At 36.9% G+C, this 24,903-nt stretch overlaps 1 protein-coding gene and 2 long non-coding RNA genes across 9 annotated transcripts in view; 2 read left to right on the forward strand and 1 right to left on the reverse strand.

The window, feature by feature from the left end:
* Window positions 1–7,244, forward strand: part of LOC136252200 (uncharacterized) — a 39,492-nt gene extending 32,248 nt beyond the window's left edge. Inside the window, exon 2 of the mRNA XM_066044591.1 lies at window positions 5,002–7,244. Within this exon, the coding sequence (XP_065900663.1) occupies window positions 5,150–7,183 (2,034 nt within the window). The 5' untranslated portion in view covers window positions 5,002–5,149 and the 3' untranslated portion in view covers window positions 7,184–7,244. The remainder of the gene's footprint in view (window positions 1–5,001) is intronic.
* A 9,997-nt stretch (window positions 7,245–17,241) lies between these two features.
* LOC136252202 (uncharacterized) lies at window positions 17,242–24,563 on the forward strand. Of its 7 annotated transcripts, none has more exons than XR_010699409.1 (8): window positions 17,288–18,790; window positions 19,105–19,155; window positions 19,474–20,086; window positions 20,692–20,795; window positions 23,640–23,775; window positions 23,828–24,066; window positions 24,115–24,157; window positions 24,325–24,563. It is a non-coding gene; the product is annotated as an uncharacterized lncRNA (long non-coding RNA). The 7 variants fall into 7 exon arrangements; XR_010699407.1 differs by having other exon boundaries at window positions 18,501–18,790; window positions 19,474–19,547; XR_010699410.1 differs by having other exon boundaries at window positions 17,242–18,790; window positions 19,474–20,817.
* LOC136252201 (uncharacterized) lies at window positions 17,284–18,682 on the reverse strand. Its single transcript, XR_010699404.1, has 9 exons — window positions 18,444–18,682; window positions 18,306–18,377; window positions 18,221–18,253; window positions 18,100–18,165; window positions 17,992–18,046; window positions 17,844–17,938; window positions 17,700–17,790; window positions 17,442–17,644; window positions 17,284–17,298 (listed from the first exon to the last, which is right to left on the reverse strand). It is a non-coding gene; the product is annotated as an uncharacterized lncRNA (long non-coding RNA).
* Window positions 24,564–24,903: the final 340 nt, after the last annotated feature.

Consider the following 24,903-nt stretch of genomic DNA (forward strand, 5'->3'; position numbering starts at 1 on the left):
TTTCAGCAGCATAAGCGCTTTCTGAAATAATTTTGTGATGTCTACAGAAAAGCGTTGATACGGAAAATTAACACCTCAGTATGGTTTTGATGCTTGAAGAAGTAGACAACCAACCTGATTGAAGATAAAAGGAAAGACAAGGTGCACAGGGTGTACACTCGTCAGAACCCCAAAAGGCACATCCCACCTGTGAGTTTGTTGTTGTGGCGTATAATGGGGACCGTGTGCTGCTTCGTTTGGGTTCTAGGCTTGCGACTGTGATCAGTGAGTGAGTGAGTGAGTGAGTGAGACAAAATTTCAAGTTTTGGAAATTGTAAAAAAAATTCTATATCCGGTCACCGGTAAGTGTTTTCTTGTTTTTAATGCTGTATTTCATGTTAGATGGACTAAATATTATTCCGTAAAGGTGATTTTCGTGGTGTAAGATGTCTCTAGGATGATTTTTAAAGGCAGCATTTTAGGTGGTGCGCATCATTTTTGCAGGGATCCCACTTAAACAGTACTACCGGTACAGTGTGAGTTTAAAGGAATATGTGACCGAATTTTGGAAAATCAACCTTATAACACATTAAACATTTAGTTCCAAAAAACAACATTATAAGTTAATTCCTACCCGTGTAAGGGTAGAATATAAACCATAGATACTGTGAATTGTAAGAAAATTTTTAGAAATATTTGAAAAGCGTAACAGCACCATGCTAATTTCAAAAATTCTGATAGTTTCAGGCATGACAATAAGGGTGATTGTCCACTAAAGCTTCACTAAGTTCATACTTCTCCTGATATAATGTATAGGCAAGACCATTCAGCTTACGAAGTTTGGTTCATTAGCAGTGACTGTGGAAATTTATTCCTGCATCAGTCAACTGTTCTCCCATTATGATCCTCTTCAGGGTGATAACCTTAGCCATTTTCACCAGTGCAACTCAACATCCAGCTCATGATCTGTTAAATATATGACTTCTTTAGTTTCACTAGTTGACACAGACTTGCTGATTGCAGGCGAGGCATAACATATTCCTTGTGCTTGACTTACTCCCTCTAAGAGCTCTGAGGCTGTCACATCTCGTGTTTCATCGATACATACAGTACATTCTATTAATATCTTAGCCTTCATGTCTTCTTCTTTGCTGGTTGCAGTTAATGTCAATTCGCTGGTATTTCAAGAACACCTTGAAGTAAATCGGCACACATATTCTGTGTGGCACATGTCCAACAACCCTTCTTGTCCGCCAATCACTTTCTTAACAGCTACAGTATATGGGACGTGGCTTTTTCCCAGCTCGCAACAGCAGTTAAGTTCTTCTCCAACAGCAGTTGCCCCAGCTGCAGATTAGTTGATATTCATGAAAGTCATGGATCATTGACTCAAATGTAAACCTGAACACCACACGAGATGCTATGCTGTGACATGCAATATGTCTTATTTAAAGTGCACACCAGTTTACAGAATAATTTCCAAAGATTTACTGTCCAGTTTGCAATGATTAGACAACAATTTCTGCAAATACATGTTTGGATTTTCCAATGTTTTCTCACGCAAATCTCCTATTGTAATAAGATTCAGCAATATTTTATTCGCCAATTCAATTCACTGATCATTTGCCAAAGTCTTACTCTGCCAACATTTTCCACTATACAGTAGTTGAGTAGTAGCTATAGGCCTCTATTACACAGTTCAGACAATAAGACAACGATAAAACTTTTAATGTATACTCCCACAAAGCTCATCATGGTTTCTTTGCACAGTGCTGAATTATCAAAATCACACATGCAGAATATTACTTTATTATGTAGTACTATTCTTTACCCTTTAAGTGTAGCAACTAGTGGTTTTCAAAAGACCTGAAGAAATATTTAACAATACCAAAGTCACGGATAGTGCTCTAATAGAACAATCAACTGTATTATACTATATGCATGGTCTCCACTGAAAACTCTGTCAGCTATCCCATTCAACTCCATGGTTTATAAAGTGTTTATCTGACACTTATTGTATCTTGTTTACAGAGTCCACTTCCACTGACCAGTGTAGTTACTATTGGCATATGCAGTATATGTCTACAAAACTTTCGAAACACTAGCTACCAAATCTAAGATATCAACCACAACATTGTACATCAGTTTAGCAACAATATCCAAATCTATAACCGGAAGTCACACATGACCTAAAGTATAATGCCCAACGTACCGTATTTACTTGATTTGTGCCGCACCCTCAAATATTACTGCAGTGCAATACTATTTGAAAGTCTTTATCATTGTTTCTGAATATAAATTTAATTGTACCACACCCTCGAATAGTACCACCCTATACTTTTGTAATTACTCTTTACTAGTGCTCTCATACCTTTAGTATTAATCTTCATCTTGATTTAAGGAAGGCATTGTCCTGGTAAAGCTTAAACTGCTGTCACATAATCAAAATTCTGGATATTAGTTTGTAAATTGACCACGTAGCACAAGGCGTGACATGGTTGTGCTACAAGGACTTGACTGAAAGGAAGGTATTGTATAGAAGAAGTACTGTAAGTAACAATGTGTTGTGATTGTTTTATATGTAGAATAGCTATAGCAGTGGCAGGTTTAAAATATTAGTAGCTCAGCCTCGAATAATACCACAGTGCGGCACTATTTGAAGGGTTTATCCTTACTTTAGGCAAAAAAAATAGTACCCCTGGTGCAAAAATCAAGTAAATATGGTAAATGCATGTCACTGTACTTAGCATAACAAAAAGTTATAACAGCTTTTTCTTGAGCAGAGGACTATACAGCTATTGCAATGCTGCCAAGCGTTGTGAAAGGATAACTGTGATAATTATTTTAACATAAATATCCCAGCACTCCTCTTATAAGTGTGAATTAAATTATACTATTATTCAAGTATGTCAGATTTCAAGTGATTACGTTTGAGAGTCACACACACACACGCACGCACGCACGCACGCACGCACACACACATATGCACACAAATACACAGAGTAACTCATTGGAGACATTAGTGTGTGCATTCAAAATGTGGCCACTCAGGCATAATGAAATATGGAGGTGTTGTCAGCGTCATGGGGCACAGACCCCCAGTACTGTGATCATCTACCACGACAAAGTATAGAACTGTCCTTGGTTACAGCCCTGTCATGATATTGTAGTACATGTGTATTCAAACGTATCATTATTTAGGGCTAAAACGAATATTCTAAATGAAAGAGAACGAATATTTTTAGTCAAGAACGAATAATAGAATATTCTATATATAGTGTAATACTGAAATACAGTGTATATGTGTTATTTCTTATTATTTGTATTCAATTGTAAAACATCATTAAAATTTGGCATCTTAAAACCTCAGTAGGCAGCTTTTGAAATAAGTAAAAGTGTCTGATGATGCCGGTAGCTACTAGAGGTGTACCGATAAGGATTTTTCAGTTGTATTAATATCCAATTAATTTGTACCTAAAAGCTGATACTGTATACCGATTAAATTATTGTATATTCTGTAAAGTGTAAATCAAATAGCACTACAGGTGTAGCTACTGTATGATGTATATTCGAATGATTTGTGGCATTGAGAAAAGAGAAGTGATGTAACTTTGCTGTATTGCACAATTACCTATGGTGGTGTGGCCTCTATTACACAACCCAGACATTTAGGCACCACAAACACATGCTCCCTTGTCCGGATTACTCCGTGTTTTGATTAGTTACCAAGATGGCTGTTATACACAGGTGATCACTTTAGTATTCCTGTAGTGCAGTTTTTTATTCTTAAAGTGTAGCTAACAGCTACTGTTCAGGGTAAGAATATTTTAACACTAATAGCAGTACTCACATGCGCATTTGTATGGCTTCTCGTAACTTAGCATTTTATAAAATAGTATAGAGAAGCTTTCTGTTTGTTTGTAGTGAGCAAAAAGCTTTTCATAGCTGGCCATGCAAACCACTCGATTCATAGAGCGTTTATGCCCTTTATTACTGAATATGGAAGGCATATCGGCAACCAATCTGATTACCCTCGCGATCACCAATCCAATTGTCGGTACATCTCTAGTCCAGTGTCTGTTGTTTTGTAGAGACTGACAAAGATTCCTCATTACTAGTGTCCACCATCTTTACTGTAATTTCGATGTTTCGAATTACAATAATTGCTTCGAACGAATTCGAATCAAATACGGATTCGAATATTCGGTATATTCGTTTTAGCCCTATCATTATTCCAAAATTTTTTGACCCATTGTAAATAGTAGTTCATGCTCTATATGTATTGTTACCTACAAATCCTATATTCTTCATACATCAGAACTGAGGAGGTTTTTGCAATTGACGTCACTTTTGCAGTAGAATTCATCCTGTTTGCAATTGAATTCATTGGTTTTGCATTAGAATTTGTTGTGTTTTCACAAGAATTTGTCATAATTACATTGACTGCAATAAACCAGCCGCTCATCGCAAGGTGGATCATTTTTGCCATGGAGAATACCACTTGTGACACTGCAGGGTAACTGGAGCTGGTTATATACAAAGCCATTCGAGTTAATTAGCTTGTCTGTGAGTGACCACACCCATTGACAGTTGTGATACGAAAAGCACAACTGCGAATGTTGTTTAAGAAGCTATAGCAGAAGAATTATTGCCTTATAATGAGTTGTTTACAACCGTTGTACATGTACTTCAACAAAATCATGAAACAGCTGTTACATCTTGTTTTCGTGTTTACCGCAGCTGCCAATCTTGTTACAGATGAATTCTAATGCAAAAGTGATGAATTCAACTGCAAAACCGACTAATTCAATTGCAAATGGGACAAATTCTACCGCGAAAGCGATGGACTCTACTGCAAACTAGACAAAGCAGATGGCAAAGGTGACGAATTCAATTGAAAGAAGTTGTAGTTAATATAATGGATATACCATATGTGCGCATGCTTACATGTAGCCTTGCATATGTGTAATGTGTGACAACATTTTACATTACAAACTACTTATGACATTTGTTTTATTATAGCAAAGACTCCAAATCAACATTAAAACATGAAGGAAAACCTACAGCAGCTGTAAAGTCAAAAGCTCCCAAAGATGATAATAAATTAGAACCCCTGCTATTACCAAAACCTGTTACTGAGGCAACAAAATCAAAACCACCAGATGATGAAATGTTAGATCAGTTATCATCCAGTTATTCATCAAAACTACCACACTCATCTTTCAATCCAAAGTTAAAAGCTGCTGTATCTGAAGTGTCTCAGGTTTCAGTAGTCCAGGAAGACACCCAGAGAGAAAACGCAGTTCTAATGAAAACAGATCATGTTGACATAGAAGACAGGTGCCAAAATCAGTTTAAAACTGCAGCTCTTGATGCCATTGTACAACCAAGTTCAAATGCACATCAACAACCAAGTTGCAAGCAGCAAACTAAAACAAATCAGCTAAATACAGAAGCTATAAAACTACAAAAGTCCAGCAGTGATTTGTTGGATCCAGTTTCTGTCAATGATTCTACAAAGCTACCAACTTCTGGCTCAGAAGTAAAACCAGGAGCAAAAAAGGTCACGATGGTTGCAAGCAGTGAAGAATTTACCACTTTGAAAGCAGAAATGCAACAAGCAATCAAATTTGAAATAGAGAGCAGGTGCCAAACTGAGTTTGAAAAGATTTTTCATCTTGATGAAAAGATACAGAAAAATGAGAACAATTCATCTCAAGATCTTGTGACATTGCAAAACAGATTTCATCAAAAGGAGAGAGAAATTGCTACCTTGTCAAACAAGTTATCAGAAAGTGAAAGTCAGACTGCAATCATCTCACAAAATCTAACAGAATTGACACAGCAATGTAAAGAAGAATCAGAAGCAAAGAATCAGCAGTTGAGGGCAATGAATCAAGCACTAACAGTTGCAAATCAAGAGATTGTGGAACTGAAGAAAAGTCTTCAGGTAAAAGAAGATGAATTAACTGCTATCAACCAAGAAATTGGAGTGTTAAGAGAAAGTGTACAGATCAAAGACAGAGAATTGAGGGAGAGATTACAAACCAAGGAAGATGAAATTGCAACATTAAGAGAAAGTTTTCAGCAAAGGGAGACAGGGTCTGCTGGGGAAATTGCTACACTGACAGAAAGATTACAAGCTCAAGAAACCCAGATACAGACTCAGCAAACCCAACTACAAGCTCAGCTACAAGCTCAGGAAACTCAGCTACAAGCTCAAGAAACCCAACTACAAACTCAAGAGGCACAGCAGCATACACAAGTAGCTCAGCTACAGGGTCAACTTCAAACACAAGCAACTCAAATGCAGACATTTTGCAACAATGCACTTCAACAGATGAGACAACAAATTGAAAGAGATGTGCAACGAAGGATGGAGCGACTTACAAATCAGATGACCACCATGCAGACAGTGTTTAATGCAGTTAAACCACAATGGCTTGTTGCAAGGCATGAAATTACATTATCTCAGAACATTCTTGGTAATGGTGGTTGGGGTAGAGTAGTACAAGCTACCTTCAGAGGTGAGCAGGTAGCTGCAAAGTGTCTTCATCACCAGATCATTTCGGAATACAACATTAGACATTTTGTACGAGAAATGCAAATTTCTGCCAAGTGTCATCATCCCAACTTGTTGAAATTTCTTTGTGCCACTCTTGAAGGTGATCCGATAATATTGACTGAACTAATGCAGACAAATTTGCATGATGTAATTCGACAATGTGAGCTTAAAGACCATCAGTTTGTTTTGCTGCTACAGGATATTGCTAGTGCTATAAACTACCTTCACTGCCTTTCTCCTGAGCCAATAATTCACCGTGACATATCTTCCAGCAATGTTTTACTAAAGGGACCCGTTGGATCTAAATGGATTGCAAAGCTGTCAGATTTTGGATCGGCTAATTTCCTGTGGCACACCAGTGACCAATCCAGAGCTCCGGGAAACCCTACCTATGCTGCACCAGAAGTGCTTAGCCCTCATAGCCACAGTGAGAAGATGGATGTGTACAGTTTTGGTGTTCTTGTGTATGAGATGTGCTCAGGCCAATCTCCTTCCTTGCAAGTCAGAAATGAGGTGTTGCCTTCAGCAGCTGCAGTGTGGCCAGAGCCACAACGTCACTATGTGTCAATGATCGTGTCATGTACAAGGGAGAATAAAGATGACAGGCCCACCATGAGTGAAGTACTTGTTAAACTATGATTTGTTACAATGTGTGTTTTAATTATCATGAAGGACAACTTAATCATTATAGCTTTTAGGTAACTGCTTTTTTTTATGTTTGTAATGTATTTGATGATATCTCGTTATATTTTCAGTATTTAAAGCCACCCTGCTCAATTTCTGCACATAATTATTGCTGTTACTATGTATCTAATCAAAAACAGCCAAGCTGTAAAAAAAAGGTGTGCGGCCCTTGAAAAGGCTTTGGTGAAAAAAGGTGTGAAATCCAAGGTGGCGGCCAAGAAATGGCTGTGATGGTAGGTTAATGGTAAAAATTTTAATAACGACAATTCAGGTGAATTTTGTGCCAATTGACCAAGCGGCACCAAATTCACCTGAATTGTCGTTATTAAAATTTTTACCATTAACCTACCATCACAGCCATTTCTTGGCCGCCACCTTGGATTTCACATCTTTTTTCACCAAAGCCTTTTCAAGGGCCGCACACTTTTTTTTACAGCTTGGCTGTTTTTGATTAGATTTCACTTCTTTTTGTATTTGTATACCCCAAAGCCGGCCTATGGCCAGCTTTGGGGCTTTTTAACCTATATTTTTTTCTTTACCACAGGAAAAAGAAAAAGATGAAGCAGATTTTAGAAACACTTTAACTCATTCTGATTTTATCAGTAAATGTACAAATTATATATATAATGCATATATTTATTACATGTCAATTAATCCCCACAGGATAATTTGCAGCTGTTCTCTCTACTGGGTGACTTGAAATGTAGCTGAATTCTCTACAGGGTGATTTGCTTGTAAGTAGATGAACTCTTTACAGGATTCTCTCTACAGGGTGACTTGACTCTAGCTGAACTCTCTGCAGGGTTATCTGTTTGTAGTTGAATTCTCTACAGGGTGATTTGTTTACAGCTGAACTCTCTACAAGGTAACTTCTTCTAGCTGATCTGTCTACAGGGTGACTTGTTTCTAGCTGGTCTCTCTACAGGGCGATTTGTTTGTAGCTGAATTCTCTACAGGGTGATTTGTTTGCAGCTGAACTCTACATGGTGGTTGCTTTGTAGCTGAACTCTCTACAATGTGACTTCTTCTAGCTGAACTCTCTACAGGGTGACTTGTTTCTAGCTGATCTCTCTACAGGGTCACTTGTTTCTAGCTGAACTCTCTACAGGTGATTTGTTTGCAGCTGAACTCTCTACATTCTTTATAGCTGAACTCTCTACAAGGTGACTTCTTCTAGCTGATCTCTCTACAGGGCGATTTGTTTGTAGCTGAATTCTCTACAGGGTGATTTGTTTGCAGCTGAACTCCCTACAAGGTAACTTCTTCTAGCTGATCTTTCTACAGGGCGATTTGTTTGTAGCTGAGTTCTCTACAGGGTGTTTGTTTGCAGCTGAACTCTCTACATGGCAGTTTCTTTGTAGCTGAACTCTCTACAATGTGACTTCTTCTAGCTGAACTCTCTACAGGGTGACTTGTTTCTAGATGATCTCTCTACAGGGTGACTTGTTTCTAGCTGAACTCTCTACAAGTGATTTGTTCGCAGCTGAACTCTCTACATGGTGGTTTCTTTGTAGCTGAACTCTCTACAAGGTAACTTCTTCTAGCTGATCTTTCTACAGGGTGATTTGTTTGTAGCTGAATTCTCTACAGGGTGATTTATTTGCAGCTGAACTCTCTACAAGGTGACTTCTTCTAGCTGAACTCTCTACAGAGTGATTGATATTTTTGCAGCTGAACTCTCTACATGGTGGTTTCTTTGTAGCTGAACTCTCTACAGGGTGATCTGTTCGTAGCTGAACTCCCTACAAGGTAACTTCTTCTAGCTGATCTTTCTACAGGGCGATTTGTTTGTAGCTGAGTTCTCTACAGGGTGATTTGTTTGCAGCTGAACTCTCTACAGGTGATTTGTTTGTAGCTGAACTCTCTACAAGGTGATACTTATAGCTGATCTCTCTACAGGATGACTTGTTTCTAACTGAACTTTCTACAGGGTGATCTGTTCATAGCTGAACTTTCTACTGGGTGATTTGTTTGCAGCTGAACTCTCTACATGGTGGTTTCTTTGTAGCTGACCTCTCTACAAGGTAACTTATTCAGCTGATCTTTTTACAGGGCATATTTGTTTGTAGCTGAGTTCTCAACAGGGTGATTTGTTTACAGCTGACCTCTCTACATGGTAGTTTCTTTGTAGCTGAACTCTCTACAATGTGACTTCTTCTAGCTGAACTCTCTACAGGGTGACTTGTTTCTAGCTGATCTCTCTACAGGGTGACATGTTTCTAGCTGAACTCTCTACAGGTGATTTGTTTGCAGCTGAACTCTCTACATGGTGGTTTCTTTATAGCTGAACTCTCTACAAGATGACTTCTTCTAGCTGATCTCTCTACAGGGTGATTTGTTTGTAACTGAACTCTCTACAGGTGATTTGTTTGTAGCTGAACTCTCTACAAGGTGATACTTCTAGTTGATCTCTCTACAGGATGACTTGTTTCTAACTGAACTCTCAACAGGGTGATCTGTTCATAGCTGAACTTTCTACTGGGTGATTTGTTTGCAGCTGAACAAATACAAAGAGCAACCAAGGGCTTTGTCTAGAGAATTTACATAAGCAAACATGATAAATAAACCAAACAGTTGAGAAGATACTTCTGTGCATCAAGTTACAATTCCTCCAGCAGCATAGTTGATGAACTACAAAATAATTGGTGAGTTACAACATTTAATAAGTAAATCTGCTACATACGAAGATAAAAATAAATTTGCTGAAATAGATAGTGGTGTGGTCTGTGTTGTGTTTTGTGCATAGTTGCCTGTTTTTAAGATGTATTAACTGGGTGTAGACTTAAGCCAATTATGCTTTGAAAGTAGCTTATTATGCTTTTTAGCAGTGCTCAAAAATCCAGCCTATTATACTCAAAATTATGTTTTCAAAATCAAGATTATGTTCTAGAGTTGGCTACTTTATTAGAGTATAACAGCTTTTCCTGACTGCTGTATTAGAGTAAGTGACTGCTGTATTAGTGTATTTCAATCTTATTTCTGTGAAGTGTGAATAGTTATCCAAGAAACAATGCAAATAGTAACATTGCACATTTTCTTGATATGAAATGCAGTAATAATGTGTAGTGTGTTCATGTTTTGCTGTATTTTGGCGTGAGCATCACACATATAATTAAATATTTTGAAAATTGTCCTAATGCTAGCATAATGCTTGATGCTTTTGCTAGCCTATTATGTTTGAAATTATGTTAGCATAATTGGTGCAAGCCTAACTGGGTGTCTGGCTCTTAAAAGTAGCATGTCAACTCATTTGTAGTTACAGTATATGGATTAACAGCTATATATGGATGTAGATTGTACAATAAATATGGGAATATTTAAGACTCTAGATATACATAAGAGCAGCTGCCCATGAGAACCTGACAATCAATTTAGTGTCCAAGTCAGTGTTCCTATAGACTTCATTTAGAGAAGAGCTTTGGAATTTTGCTGTGATTTATCACAAATTTTTTTGGTTTCTACTAAACATAATCTGTTCATTTAATCAAACTTATTAGTTATGATATGCTTGCAGACGTCTGCTGCCTACATGTTGTTCTACAAGAGACGGACTGAAGAACAGCCAGTGCTAATGAGAGGAAATATGTCATCCTACAAACACACAGAACCCTCTGAGGATATGTCTGACCAGAAAAAAGTGAGTCCTAAAATAGAGTTTTGCTGTAAAGTTTCAGTGTTTTTGTTGTCACATTTCAGTATTATATTATACAAATGTACATATACGTATGACAAGGATTTTCAAATTTTTGAAACAAATTTGCTGCAGAGCAAGAATCAAGATGCATACAGTGGATCCTCACTATCTGAACCTCAGTTATCTGAACACCTTGTTTATCTGAATAACTAAATCGACAGTTTAATTAAGAGTATTTTGTCAATGTGCATTGCATAATAATTATTACATAAATGCAAGGTGCAACAAAATGGTTTGAGCAAAGAAAAAAATCAGCTTAATTTTGGAAGTGAATCCTTGGCCACTATGAAACAATTACCATTTCCTATAGGGGCGGATTCAGGAGCTGGAAAGGGGAGGGGCACAAACAGGCTAAGTTGTAGGTGGTTGGGGAGAGCAGATTTTCTTGCAGTAAATAATCACCTTTAAGTAGTGTCTCACTATTCACTTTTGCCATTGTATAGCCTTTGTAGATAGGTGTGAAGTCTTAAAAGCTGTTTAAAAGGCTATGAATTTCTCAAACACCAGCAACACTAATTATTTTTAGAGGCGCTTAGTATGCATGAAGGTACTGGGTGACAGTTTGACAACTGCTTTGACTTTGGTTTCAAGTGAGTTTGCAATAAATGGTAATAATAATATGCATATTTTTCATGAGTTATTGATTTTGACCTAACAAGATTTACTATTGAAAAGAAGTAGCTGACTCCTCCACAAAGAGATGGGGGGGGGGGGGGGGGGGGGGGGGCATTTCCCAAATGCCCCATCCTGGATCCGCCATTCTCCTATCTCATGTTTTACCCACAGAGCTACAAGATCAATCATAAGTAAAACTGAGCAATTATAGTACTAAAAGAAATATCTGCTATGTAAAAAGCCAACTTTTTACCGATTTATGATATTACCAATATTGATACTTATATAGGTGCTCCTTTAATCCTCAGTTATCAGAACATCATTGTTCCTAGAGTCCAACAAAAGTGTTCAGATAAGTGAATGTATTTGTATAACTGAAGATTAACTTATCTACCGTAAGTTCTCTAAAAATTCGGCCCCTCTATTTATTCAGCACCCGTATTCAACAGTGAAATAATTTCCTCTAATAAAAAATTCGGCACGTTTCCTATTTTTGCGATGGATGCTGATAGTGACGAGAACGTCAGAGTTGCCTAGTCTTAATATCGACGATATAAATTATACTATGATGAGTGGTCGATCAACTAAAATTAGTGGTGATTACCATCTAATTATAGGCCGAAATTCGGCGAGACGAAAAATTTTGATTTAAAAATATTCCGAATTTTCAGAGAACTTACGGTATTCATTTACTCTAATAAAACATCTTCACAAGTCTTTTTATCCTTTTGTTTGCAAAAAAACATTAATTTTGGCAACCACCTCTTTAGTGTTAAATTTTATTGTAGTATCTATACTTAAAACCTTTTACATTCAGATGCAACCCACTTCTAAGAATATCAGCATCAAAATCAGTGATTTTGTAGCCAACATACGGTATTTCTATATCAGTGCACCTGTACTGCATTCCATATCGGTGCACGAGGATCCACTTTGTAAAGCACAAACAGGAAATTGTGGTATCTGATACTTACCTATTGTTGTAGTTTTAATTAATTCCATTTGATTTGTAATTTTAGTTATAAAACAAATAGTTCATGTAATAATAATTAAAGGAGCAGTACACCATGCCATACAGTGCTGAAACCATACAAGTGCAGCACATTTGGTGCTGTTTTACATATTTACATGGTTGGGAAATGAACACCAATTCTTGCTTCCTTACAGCCTGCTACTATACAATGACTTGGAATCAGTTTGTTGTGGAATTACATATCTATATAGACAGGTGATTTAAGCCAAGTAGAAGATTATAAATGGCACAAATGCTCGAAGGTAATGCAATGGCACAGAGCACTTGGAAATTTAGCCACAAGAACAGCAGTGCTAGCCCACTGTAGACCGTTAATTAACTCAACAGACTTGTTTGCTATATACAAGTTCTTGATAGTGGAACACTTGTGACAACATTACAAGTTTGTACCAGCTGCTAGAGTCTGGCTGAAGTGGCTATGGAACGAAGCTTTACAGAGTAGCTCTTTTTCAGCTACCAAACAACGTGAATTGCAGGAAGATAATTATGTACCTTACGAGTAAAACAGTACAAATTTATACCATTGCCATTGCTTTGTTTACAATTATCCCATTAGAATATCACTACAAGTTTGCCATTTTGTGACATAATGTGATAAAATACAGCAAGTTATTACATCACAAACATATATGTTATGGGATGTGAAATAGCACTGTATGGCTTGGCATACTGTCCTTTCAAGCATTTATTTTCAGAGACGCCATACAAAGTGTATATAAAGCTTGTCTATTATCCACTATGTTATCCATTCAACAATCCATTATCCACTATCCATTATCCACTATAATATCCACTATTAGCTCTGCAATCTATTATCCACTATGTAATAGCCAATTAAATACAATGTTTTTCTAACAACTTTTAGTTTGTATGTTTGTGTAATATTGTACACATTAAATCGTTTTCTGTATTCTTATCTAGATGAAATTACAGTAGGACCTCGATTATCTGGATTTCGATTATCTGAACACTCAATTATTCAAACATTAGTGATGACTGTTCTATTAGAGTATTTTGTCAAGATGTGCATGTTGTATCAGAGTAGTTGAACACGGGTCTGTATAGAATGAACGGGCTTCATTTATTCAAACTAATTCACTTAGCAGAACACTATTGTAATTGAACTGGCACACACATTACAAAAATGGTTCAAGTTTCCTTGTCTTAAGAAAGGTACTGGAACAGCCATATTTCTATATAATTTATTTCCATAAGCAAGATTTGGAAAGACTTTTGTGGAAATGTGCAGAAATACGGCTGTTCCAGTACCTTTCCAATGAACAGGAAATCTATGGAAGCATGAACCCTTTTTGTACTGACAGGTTTTCGGATAATGGAGGTCACACTGTAATTACATACCTTATATACAGTAGTAGGCAGAAGTAAATGCATGCAATTAAGCACTTACGTATATGAATCAATTGTTCTTAGATGACACCAGTGACTACTGACAGTTCATCAAAAGACTATTTAACATCACGGTATGGTATATGTAAATATATAAACCGGCAAAATGTTTATCAATAATAGACTTCCAATGACCAAGTCTACTAGTACAATAATCTAAAGTAGCCATGTTGTATGTGATGTAACAAAGTATGATGTAGTCAAGTAGCCATGTTTATATAGTTATAAACTTTTCAATAAGAAATAAGGTGCTTAGCTGTGATACCTGTGGCAGTGGTTCAGTGATTAAAGTTTTGGGTGTTGGGTGTAGAGGTCGCTGGATCTAACCCAGGCATGTTTCATTTTCGTACACTTTTTAAACCAGGTGCACCCATGCCTAGTTTACTGAAATTATTTTCCGAAAAGTGTGTGTGTGTTTGTATGTTTGTTTGTATATTTGCTTGTCTTTCCACACCCATGTGAGCAAACGTTTGTTCACTAAAAACAGCCTTTATGTGGCAAACAAGTTTATGTTTTGCAACTTCAAACCAGGTGCCATGCAGCAAACGAACCTAACTGGAATTAATTAACTGTGTACTAAACTAATATTTATATTGGGTTTTGCTTTGTTGCTATAATTATACACAATACGGTCATAGTAATTTGTATTTCATTATTGATTAATTATTTTGTAATTCTGTAATTACATTGCTAAGCATGTTAAGGAGGTATATCTCGAACAAAATGCTTTTAACCCACTAATAATGCACAGAAGTATCTTCTTAACTGTTTTATAGTTCGTCTATAGCATTTCCTTACACAAATTCTCAGGCAAAGCCTCAAAGCTGCTCTTCACTTTTGTTCGCGTATGTACAACACGTCCCCTGTTTAAATCGAAGGAATTCATTATACCCAGTAGCCTAGGAGGCCAGCTGTGTTGTTTTTCAGCTGTTTGACGTCTGTAGAGCACTTTGAGCACAGTAAGGCCTTCACCGCATGCTTATAAACTGGTTTCACCCGTATTTCAAACCGGCACGTATTAACTGTCTTAAACTAAAGCTTACCTGCCCAGAAAGTTTAATACAGGTTCTATATGGCCTTTATTTATTACATAAAGGCTGTTTTTAGCAAACAAAATTTTGCGTATGTGGGTGCGGAAAGAAAAACAAACATACATACAAACCAAGAGTTCACAATAAATATATATATATATACACTGAGGAGAGTATCCTACTCTCGTATACCCCTGTAGAAGGGCGTATCGTGAAGTTATGACGTTACGACAAGATATTGTGGTTTGTGACATACAAGCAGCTGTAAAAGTGCAAGGATTGTTAGCACCGTTTCACACTCGCTACGCTCAGGATAGCTGAATGGCCTAGCAAGAAATGCCTACGAAGCAGTCTTAACCCATAAGGCCAGGCAAATTTGATTAATTATTTCTCATCTCCGCCCACATCTCCTTTTACCTGCCCGCTTCTAATTTCATTTTTGCTGTTATCAATCACGTGCACACGTATTTTGATGCTAAGAAGCTAGGCCATCATTTTACAGTGTAGCAAATGTCACTGGCACCTCAGAAATGGTGGTAAAACATAAGCACTATTTCTTAAAAGGCTTTTGCCAACCTTTATAGTAACAAACAGCTTGATTTGGAGTATTTTCTTTAATAAGGCCATCCCAAGTAATATTCCTGTTTCTGGTCCTGGATGAGTACAAAATTGGATGAGGGCGGGCAGATTTGGCCATTATACCATTATTATCACACAAGTTATGAACATGGAAGAACCTTGATTTCACACTCAAAATCTCTTCAAACCACAAAGCCTCTGAGATTCTATACTATTATATCCATACATGTAGGTATACAATACAACATTGACACAAACATAAATAAACCTGTACGGCTTCTAACAGCAACTTCCTGCTTATGTGATGTGCATTAAATAGAATCATGCATGTGCAATACCAATAATGATGGCCTGACCTATAACTGATGCAGGTAGGGACCAGAAACAGGATTACCACTTGGAATGGTCTAATGAATAATGAAAAATGAACTCCCACTCACATGGAAATCCGAAATTTTGTGGATGAGAAACAAGTATTCAAGTTTGCCTGGCCTAAAGGAATGATTGTAGTTAAGTGAGAAACGCTTAGAGCTGGAGGTAGTTTGGTTGCTAGCAACGTTGCTAGGCACGCGTTTCATGTTCAACCAATAACATCATTAATTATACAAAGAAAAACGGGTGAACTAAGTGCTACGTCATAACTTCACAATACGCTCTTCTACAGGGGTATATGAGAGTAGGATACTCTCCTCAGTATATATATATTATTATGAACTCTTGATACAAACATACACACACACACACACACACACACACACACACACACACACACACACTTTTCGGAAAACAATTTCAGAAAGGTGGGCGCACGTCTGATTAATAAAGGCTGTATTAAACTTCTGGGCAGGTAAGCTTTGGTTAATACGTGCCGGTTTGAAATACGGGGGAAACGAGTTTATAAGGACGCAGTAAGGGCCTTACCTAAAGGGCTCTACGGACATCAAACAGCCGAAAAACAACACAGCTGGCCCCTAGGCTACCGGGTATAACGAATTCCTTAGAGTTGAAAACTAGTCACATGAGTGACATGGGATTGGGTGAACTTAACAGTTAAAAGGAGGCGTGCCCCTAAATACTCAAACAAAAATGAAGAGCAGCTTTGAGGCTTTGCCTGGAGAATCTGTGTAAGAAAATGTTAAAGGTGAACTATAAAACAGGTAAGAAGATACTACTATGCATTATTAGTGGGTTAGAGCATTTTGTTTGAGGGACCCCTCCTTTTTTTGTACTTAGCAATGTAATTACAGAATTATTAAATATTTCATCAATCACAAAATACAAATTACTATGATTCAAATGTGTATGTAGCAACAAAGCAAAACCCAATATAAATATTAGTTTTATTAGTACACTGTTAATTAATTCCAGTTAGGTTTGTTTGCTGCATGGTACCTGGTTTTTAGAAGTAGCACAACATCAACTTTGTTACCCATGGTGACTGTTCTATTAGAATATCTCAACCCTGCAATTTTGCATTTGCTTGCTTCATAGCTCTGCTCTGTATAGCTGTTACTCCTTTGTTTTACCATCTAAAGGCACTGCTACAGTGATTAGAATGTATAAACAGTAATTTTCAAGTCATTCCCATGTGCCATTTATCCTGTACACCATGCAAAACATTTGAAATACATAGGTGTATAACTGATGTATTATTATGATATACACCAAGGATACACATGTGTGGCACATCTGTTATACACCATGGTTGTACCTGTGTATAGATACCATTTACACTACTATGTATAATATATGAGTATAATTGACTTATACACTACTGGTTAACCACGTGTATAACCTCTGTTTACATAAGTATAATATGTGCATATGTAAGAAATACATATTTGATATACTCACCAATGTATAATTGTGGTGTAACTCAATGTAGTATATCTGATGTGAATATCTTTACTATTATAAGATTAGAGGTTTCATATTAAAAAATTTAAAATTGTACAACATTGAGTAAACAACATGAAATGTGTCCAGTAGTGTTCACTTTGATAAAAGTAGCAGGTACATCATTCTTCTTCTATATAGGTCTCATCATCAAACGACGTCTACAGACAAAAGAAATCACTTAACAATGATTCAAATGCTCTTTTGTGGCCTTACCAATGAAACGAAGCTGATAAATTCACCAGATGTACATGTGTGGACATAATTCTTCTTCCTAGTTCACATCTCCTAAACTCCACACACTGTTCTACAATAGAAAAGGTGTATTCTCCAATAGACAACTATGAAAAGCTATTATACCTGTTCACTGCATAAACACAGTTAACTCAATCATGATCATGTGCCTGGCATCTACACAATGAAGTATCAGTAGCATGTGATTCTACAATTCAGCCCTACAAAATGAATACTTTAAAATAGTTAGTCAGTAATACGACAACAGACATACCTGTAACTATTGAAATGCTGTGCAATCATAATAAGCAGCAGCAGTTCCATTGCCACTATCATTGAAAAGAAAAATTAAAGCTGGCAAGAAAGAAGCACTACTGCTTACCAAGCTATTATTATGTCAGTGCATGATGCAGCAAACTATGCCGCCAAAGCAACTTCCATACAATACCTGCATTGAATCATCAGCCCGTAAAACAGTATAGACAACAAGTAAACTAACAAACCTTTTAAATGTGCTTTTGTACCTAAAGACAAAACTACATAAACAGAAACTTTAATGAACCACACGCACAATTCATGTACGCTTACCGTGATACTAGTGGAGCACGACGCCTTGACCTAGTCTTGAGAGCGATACAACTACGCGCGTCTAGCTAACACCTAAAAGATTAATATTTAGTACACCACGGCAATAAGAAGTGAACATTAATAGCTACACTGACTCACCTCTGGAGGCGGTGCTCACATAAAAGTGCCTCCGACCCGACAGAACAGTGCGCAATGAAACAAAGTATCATCGATAAAAACTCGGATGAAAAGAACTGCGCTAGACTTCACACACTGCTAGTCTGAGCTCTCGGCAAAAGAGGTCTAACCGCATCCGGTTGTAAAACTAGTGTTGCTTATAAATTCGAACACTTACGAATCACGTGATTTGATACTCTGGAAGAGCTCATCGTCCTAGACCACCGCGCAAATTCCTACAGTTATGTGGCAAACTGGACAGACAGTAACTAGTTAGTTATTAGTGTTGATTCCGCTGTGAATACTACTTCACTACTACATTCCTCTTGGTGAGTGGATATGTTCATAGATCCTTAGAGTGTAAAGGATCTATGATATGTTTGTATTGTCCTTTACAGATTACTTAAGCATGTTATACTTTATGTACTAGTCTCACCTGGCTAGACCACTTTATCTTTGTAGGGAGAAAAATGGGTGTGGTCCAGTTTGAATAGTCGCACTCATTCTGGACACACCTCTAAGCATGACATCACTGCTTTTGCACGTGTTAGTCCCACTGTGTCATATTATGTGTCTCACTGTGTCATAATATTGTATGTCTCGCTGTGTCATTTTGTATCTCCCACTGTGTCATATTGTATAGCCGGTCACCATCATTGGTACGACGCTTTGATAGACCACCACCATCCAAAGTGTAGGTTAAGAGTGATGTATCAAGTATTATGTACAGATGATTTAGTTTGTATGTATGTTCAGGAGTCCAACAAATCTCGCATAGCCAGACTGACTAAGCCTTTTGCTATTGAGCAACATGCTTGTTTTGTATCCTGTTGTGTTCAAGCAAACACTGTGCCACATTTTAAAGTATAATAGTCTCAGAACCTAAACAGTAAGAAGATAATGGCTTTGCCAATTTGCACCAAGCAGTGGAACTTCCCCTGAAAAAGTTGGTCTAGCTATGTGAGATAGGAGGGTGTCCTGATATTCAAAATGAAATATAAATTCATTACAGTGGAACCTGTGTATTAAAGACACCTTGGGATCAACCAAAAATGTCCTGATTATTAAGATGTCCTGATTTTCCAGGTCAGTTTACATGTAAAAGCTGGTACTTTGGGGCCTCAACTAAGTGTCCAGGTTATGCAGGTGTCCTCTGTAAAACAGTAATTGTATATTCAGTCGAACCTCTCTAATCCAACACCTGCATAATCCAGAATCCGACTGAAATGTCATTTACCAACATTTTTGTATAGAAAACAACCTCTGTAATCTGACAACTCTGTACCCCATAATCCGACACAAACTGTGATTCTCTAGACTTGGAAATGCATTGTTTTTGACCTTTGTAATCTGACAGAGAATAATAGCGGCATTAGAATAATCACAGAAAATAATTTTTAAGCAACCAAAGTATTTAATTGGTTGACAGTAATAGAAAAAAGCTGTAATACTTACAAATTCTAAAATTAATTCATGTTTAAAACATTGTGTGATCTGTTTTACCTGTTATTTACTGCATAATCTGACATATTGTATAATGTCGGATTACAGAGGTGACTTGATAATCCAACAACCTCCTTTATTCAGCAAAATCTATGGCTCCCATTGAGCGTCGCATTAGAGAGGTTTGACTGTATACTGTAAAACAATCATTGTACAAACTGTTTGCTCATGGCTAAAATGACAGCTAAGAAGTATGTGCAATATGTTTCTGTAAAATTAATTATTGTGTACAGCCTACTTTGTGTCTGGTAACTTTTCAGGTGTGATATGTGTAGAGCAACCCTCTATGAGCACAATGATCTAATTCATGGAAATTTTGGCACCACAATGACCCAACCAACCTGGTGTAACAAATTTTGTATTGCAAAATGCAATAAAAGACATATCTCATGACACATAATAGATACCTCAGATTTTGTTGGAAAAGTAGTGCATGGCAAATAGATACCTCAGATTTTGTTGGAAAAGTAGTGCATGGCAATTTAAATGAGCTATAGAAGAAGGAAATTGGAGAAAATTTTAGTGCATCGATTTTTTTAAATTTCACGTAGGGCTACTACAGTAACTGAGTGTCATATGTTTGTACAGGTATGTGTGAAGGTCATCCTAGTTGATTACAGTGTTTATAGGGATTAGTGTACTGCAAGGATTCCATGTATATATGTATTCCTATTCATAGTGTGGGTGGCTACTGAAAGTTTTATGGTGTGTACTCCTGTTTCTACAGTACCTACACGATGTGATGGAGAAGGCTACACTGCAGGAGAAAACTGTGGTCTCCCCTGGAACTTACATCAGTGATCAAGCTTATCCTTTTTATGAACGAGATAAGTGAGCCTACATGTGTGTATAGGTAGGCTACAGTACATTACACATGCACACACATATATGCATAATAAATAGGGACCTGCTGATTATGCTGATAATTTTACCTATTATGCTATGCTGCACTGCTCAAAAAATTCACCTATTATGCTTAAATTAATGCTCAATATTTACCTATTATGCTCGATTATGCTCAATGTTCATGCCTTAGTTCATATGCTTTGCTACTAGTTTAACACTATATAGAAAGAAAAAAATGAGTGGCTGGAACACAAATAATAAATTCTTGCTGCATGCCTGCATGTAAGAGACAAGATCGATATACTCTAATAGAACAGTCAGTTTGATGATTGTTCTATTAGAGTTACTGACTGCTCTATTAGAGTATATCCATCTTATTTTGCAATTGTCATTTTCCCAGCAAGAGTTTACACTATCGTACAAATATTTAACCTATTATGCTGGCATTATGCTCAATGCTTTTAGGTACCTATTATGCTCAAAATTATGCTAACATAATCGGCAGGTCCCTAATAATAAATATTAATGCTACACAGTACACACATGCAAATGCACACACACATATGCATAATAAATATTAATGCTACACAGTACACACATGCAAATGCACACACACATATGCATAATAAATATTAATGCTACACAGTACACACATGCAAATGCACACACACATATGCATAATAAATATTAATGCTACACAGTACACACATGCAAATGCACACACACACACACACACACACACACACACACACACACACACACACACACACACACACACACACACACACACACACACACACACACACACACACACACACACACACACTGTTTTTACACTATGATGACTAAAATACTTGAATTGGCATTTTCTGGTTATACTCTGGTGGCTAAATGAAACCAGACCAGTGAGTGATATGAGATCAGCCATAATTTGAGACAATTATGATAAATTACTGAAATTCCTCTATAATCCATCCTCAGAGGATCTACGAAATTTTCTTGGAGGAAGCAACAGCAGCCTGTATGTACCTCATAGATTGTCAAGTTTCACTTTGTCATGCTTCACGTTCCAGTGGTGGTCTGGTAAAATGGCAATCATTGCTGTAAACTGGCATTACAATGGATGTTCATGACTGTACACAAACAAAGAATGTTGGGTGTAATCACATACATATAGTTAAAGAATCTGTGAATAATTCTACACTGTGTGTAGTAAGTGACCAATCTACAATGAATCATTTTTATTATAGACTAAAGTCTCCATCACACTATACGAAAGTATGCAGCTTACTTTTTGGTCTCTTGTATGACTTAACTGAAATCATACCCATAGTGCTAAACATAGTTATGAAGGCGTCAGCAGAAAATTTGGCTAAATAGAAAATTCCATAGTAACGAGTTTGGTCTGGGATGTGCAGACATGTGGTCGCGCCTACCCAGTGAATCAGCATTTGAGACAATTATGATAAATTACTGAAATTTCTCTATAATTCATCCTCAGAGGATCTATATATGAAATTTTCTTGGAGGAAGCAACAGCAGCCTGTATGTACCTCATAGATTGTCAAGTTTCACTTTGTCATGCTTCATGTTCCAGTGGTGGTCTGGTAAATTGGCAATCATTGCTGTAAACTGGCATTACAATGGATGTTCATGACTGTACACAAACAAAGAATGTTGGGTGTAATCACATACATATAGTTAAAGAATCTGTGAATAATTCTACACTGTGTGTAGTAAGTGACCAATCTACAATGAATCATTTTTATTATAGACTAAAGTCTCTATCACACTATACGAAAGTATGCAGCTTACTTTTTGGTCTCTTGTATGACTTAACTGAAATCATACCCATAGTGCTAAACATTATAGAGTTATGAAGGCGTCAGCAGAAAATTTGGCTAAATAGAAAATTCCATACAAACGAGTTTGGTCTGGGATGTGCAGACATGTGGTCGCGCCTACCCAGTGAATCAGCACTGCGGTGCACCATTACTCATGGAAAACAACAGCACTTGCATGTGTCCAGCTCATTAAAATTTTCATTAGAGATAGGTACTATAACCAATCATATCAAAGAGGTGAGCATATGCTCGTTTCCAGTGGTTTTACACGTTTCTCTACGCCTGAATAGTCCGTACTAAATATATATTATGTAAGGCCTACTTGTTCTTTCAGTGTGTGCTATCAAACGTTTGGGTAGCTGGCCTTTGTAACAAAATTTATTAAGGAAGAACAAGTAGCCATGTGACTATAGTGTTACTACAGGTGACTATATTAATATCACAGTCTTGGCCAAATGTATGTATGCATGTTGCTAGTTACCACTGTGGCTTACATACTGTTCTTAAAAGTTAAATTGACTACCTACCTTATATAGGACTTAATAATAATTTTCAAGTATACAGATCCTCCTAATACTTTGTGTATGATATGATGATGAAGCCAATGTTCCCGGTACTGCAGCGGTATAAATGTGGTGTACGACATTACCCAAAAGCATAGATGTTATGTACGCCAACAGTCATGTTCCACCAGCAACTGTTAAGTATGCCTAAATACTGTATAATTAAAAAAGCATCGATGAAATGACAACAAATGCTAGAAATTTTTGAGGGATGAAATTCTTGCAAATTTGTGAATATTGACAGTTTTCTATATAATTTTATATTGATGAAATCATTGAGTGATTACCTTAGTGAAGTAATGTATAATGATGCTCTCTAGATTTTGTGAATTTAAAGTCATGTTTTACACAGTTTTGCACAGTTTTGTCCCTCATAACCTATAGCCTGTGTGCACTTACTACTGATATTCTTGGTATGATAGATTCAACCAGTAAAGTGTGCCAGATTCACTCAGTAGGGAGTACTCAAGTTGTACGATGACCTTTGTGCACTAACAACCGATATCCTTGGCAGATTCGGTCAGCAAAGAGTACTGAAGTTATAATGACAGACAATCGGTAAGTATGATCATGGCCTTTGCATACTAATAACAGCTTATATTCTTGACAGATTCAGTCAGCAAAGTATACTCAAGTTATTCAATGGACAATAATGACCATGGTCTTTGTATGATGGACAACTTGCAATAGCCTTTTGTGCACTAACAATCAATATCATTCGGCCATCAAGGAGTACCCAAGTTTACGGCAGACAACTGCTAAGTATGACCACGGCCTTTGTATAATAATGACCGATATCCTTGGCAGATTCACTCAACAGAGAGTACCCATGTGTACGATGGACAGCTGGTAAGTTTTCACTAGCATTTGTTCACTAACAACTGATATCCTTTGCAGATTCAGTCAGCGAAGAGAACTGAAGCTGTATGACATACAACTGGTAAGTACTGTATGTCTGAGCATTCACAACTTTACAACTGTTCTGAGCATTTACAACTTTACAACTGTTCTTTTGCAGTTTCTTTCAGTCAGTTATAAAGTTGTACCATAAATTTTATACTGGTAATTGTAGCCTATGTGCTCTTTAAAATAACTATGTCTTGGCAGATGCAGCCTGGTGAAAATAGTACTACATGTATGGCTTGAATTGATGTACAGCAACCACCAACTGGGTCAGGCCTGGTGTAGATGAAGAAAAGCCACCATGACAGAGAACATCTTAATGTTTTTTTTCTATACAAATGTAATTCTACATAAAGGCAAGCTTAGATTAATGCCACTTGGGATGACAATGGAGCTGTTGTTGTGTGTGTTACAGTTTATTGAATTACATTTTTATACATAAATTCTTTAAAAATAGCACAGAATACATAAGAATTTAATAATAAGTTAGCTGTATGTACTGTGCCCACGTAGCCATGCCAACAAGCTGTGGTAAGCTATACTACATTGTGTATATCTATTACATATGTACACATGATGTATACACACCAGTGTATAGCAGCCAATTTGTAATACACAGGATATACAATTATAGTATATCATATTCATACATACCTGTGTAAATTGAATGTATAATTGAGTTATGCCTACTAGTGTGCACCTGAGTATATCAAACTTTTTGCACAGTGGTAGCTGTGACAATGTTTCATGTTTTTAATGCGCATAATTGTTAAATTGCATTGT

The sequence above is a fragment of the Dysidea avara genome, chromosome 4, assembly GCF_963678975.1.
Source record: "Dysidea avara chromosome 4, odDysAvar1.4, whole genome shotgun sequence".
Lineage (NCBI taxonomy): Eukaryota > Metazoa > Porifera > Demospongiae > Dictyoceratida > Dysideidae > Dysidea > Dysidea avara.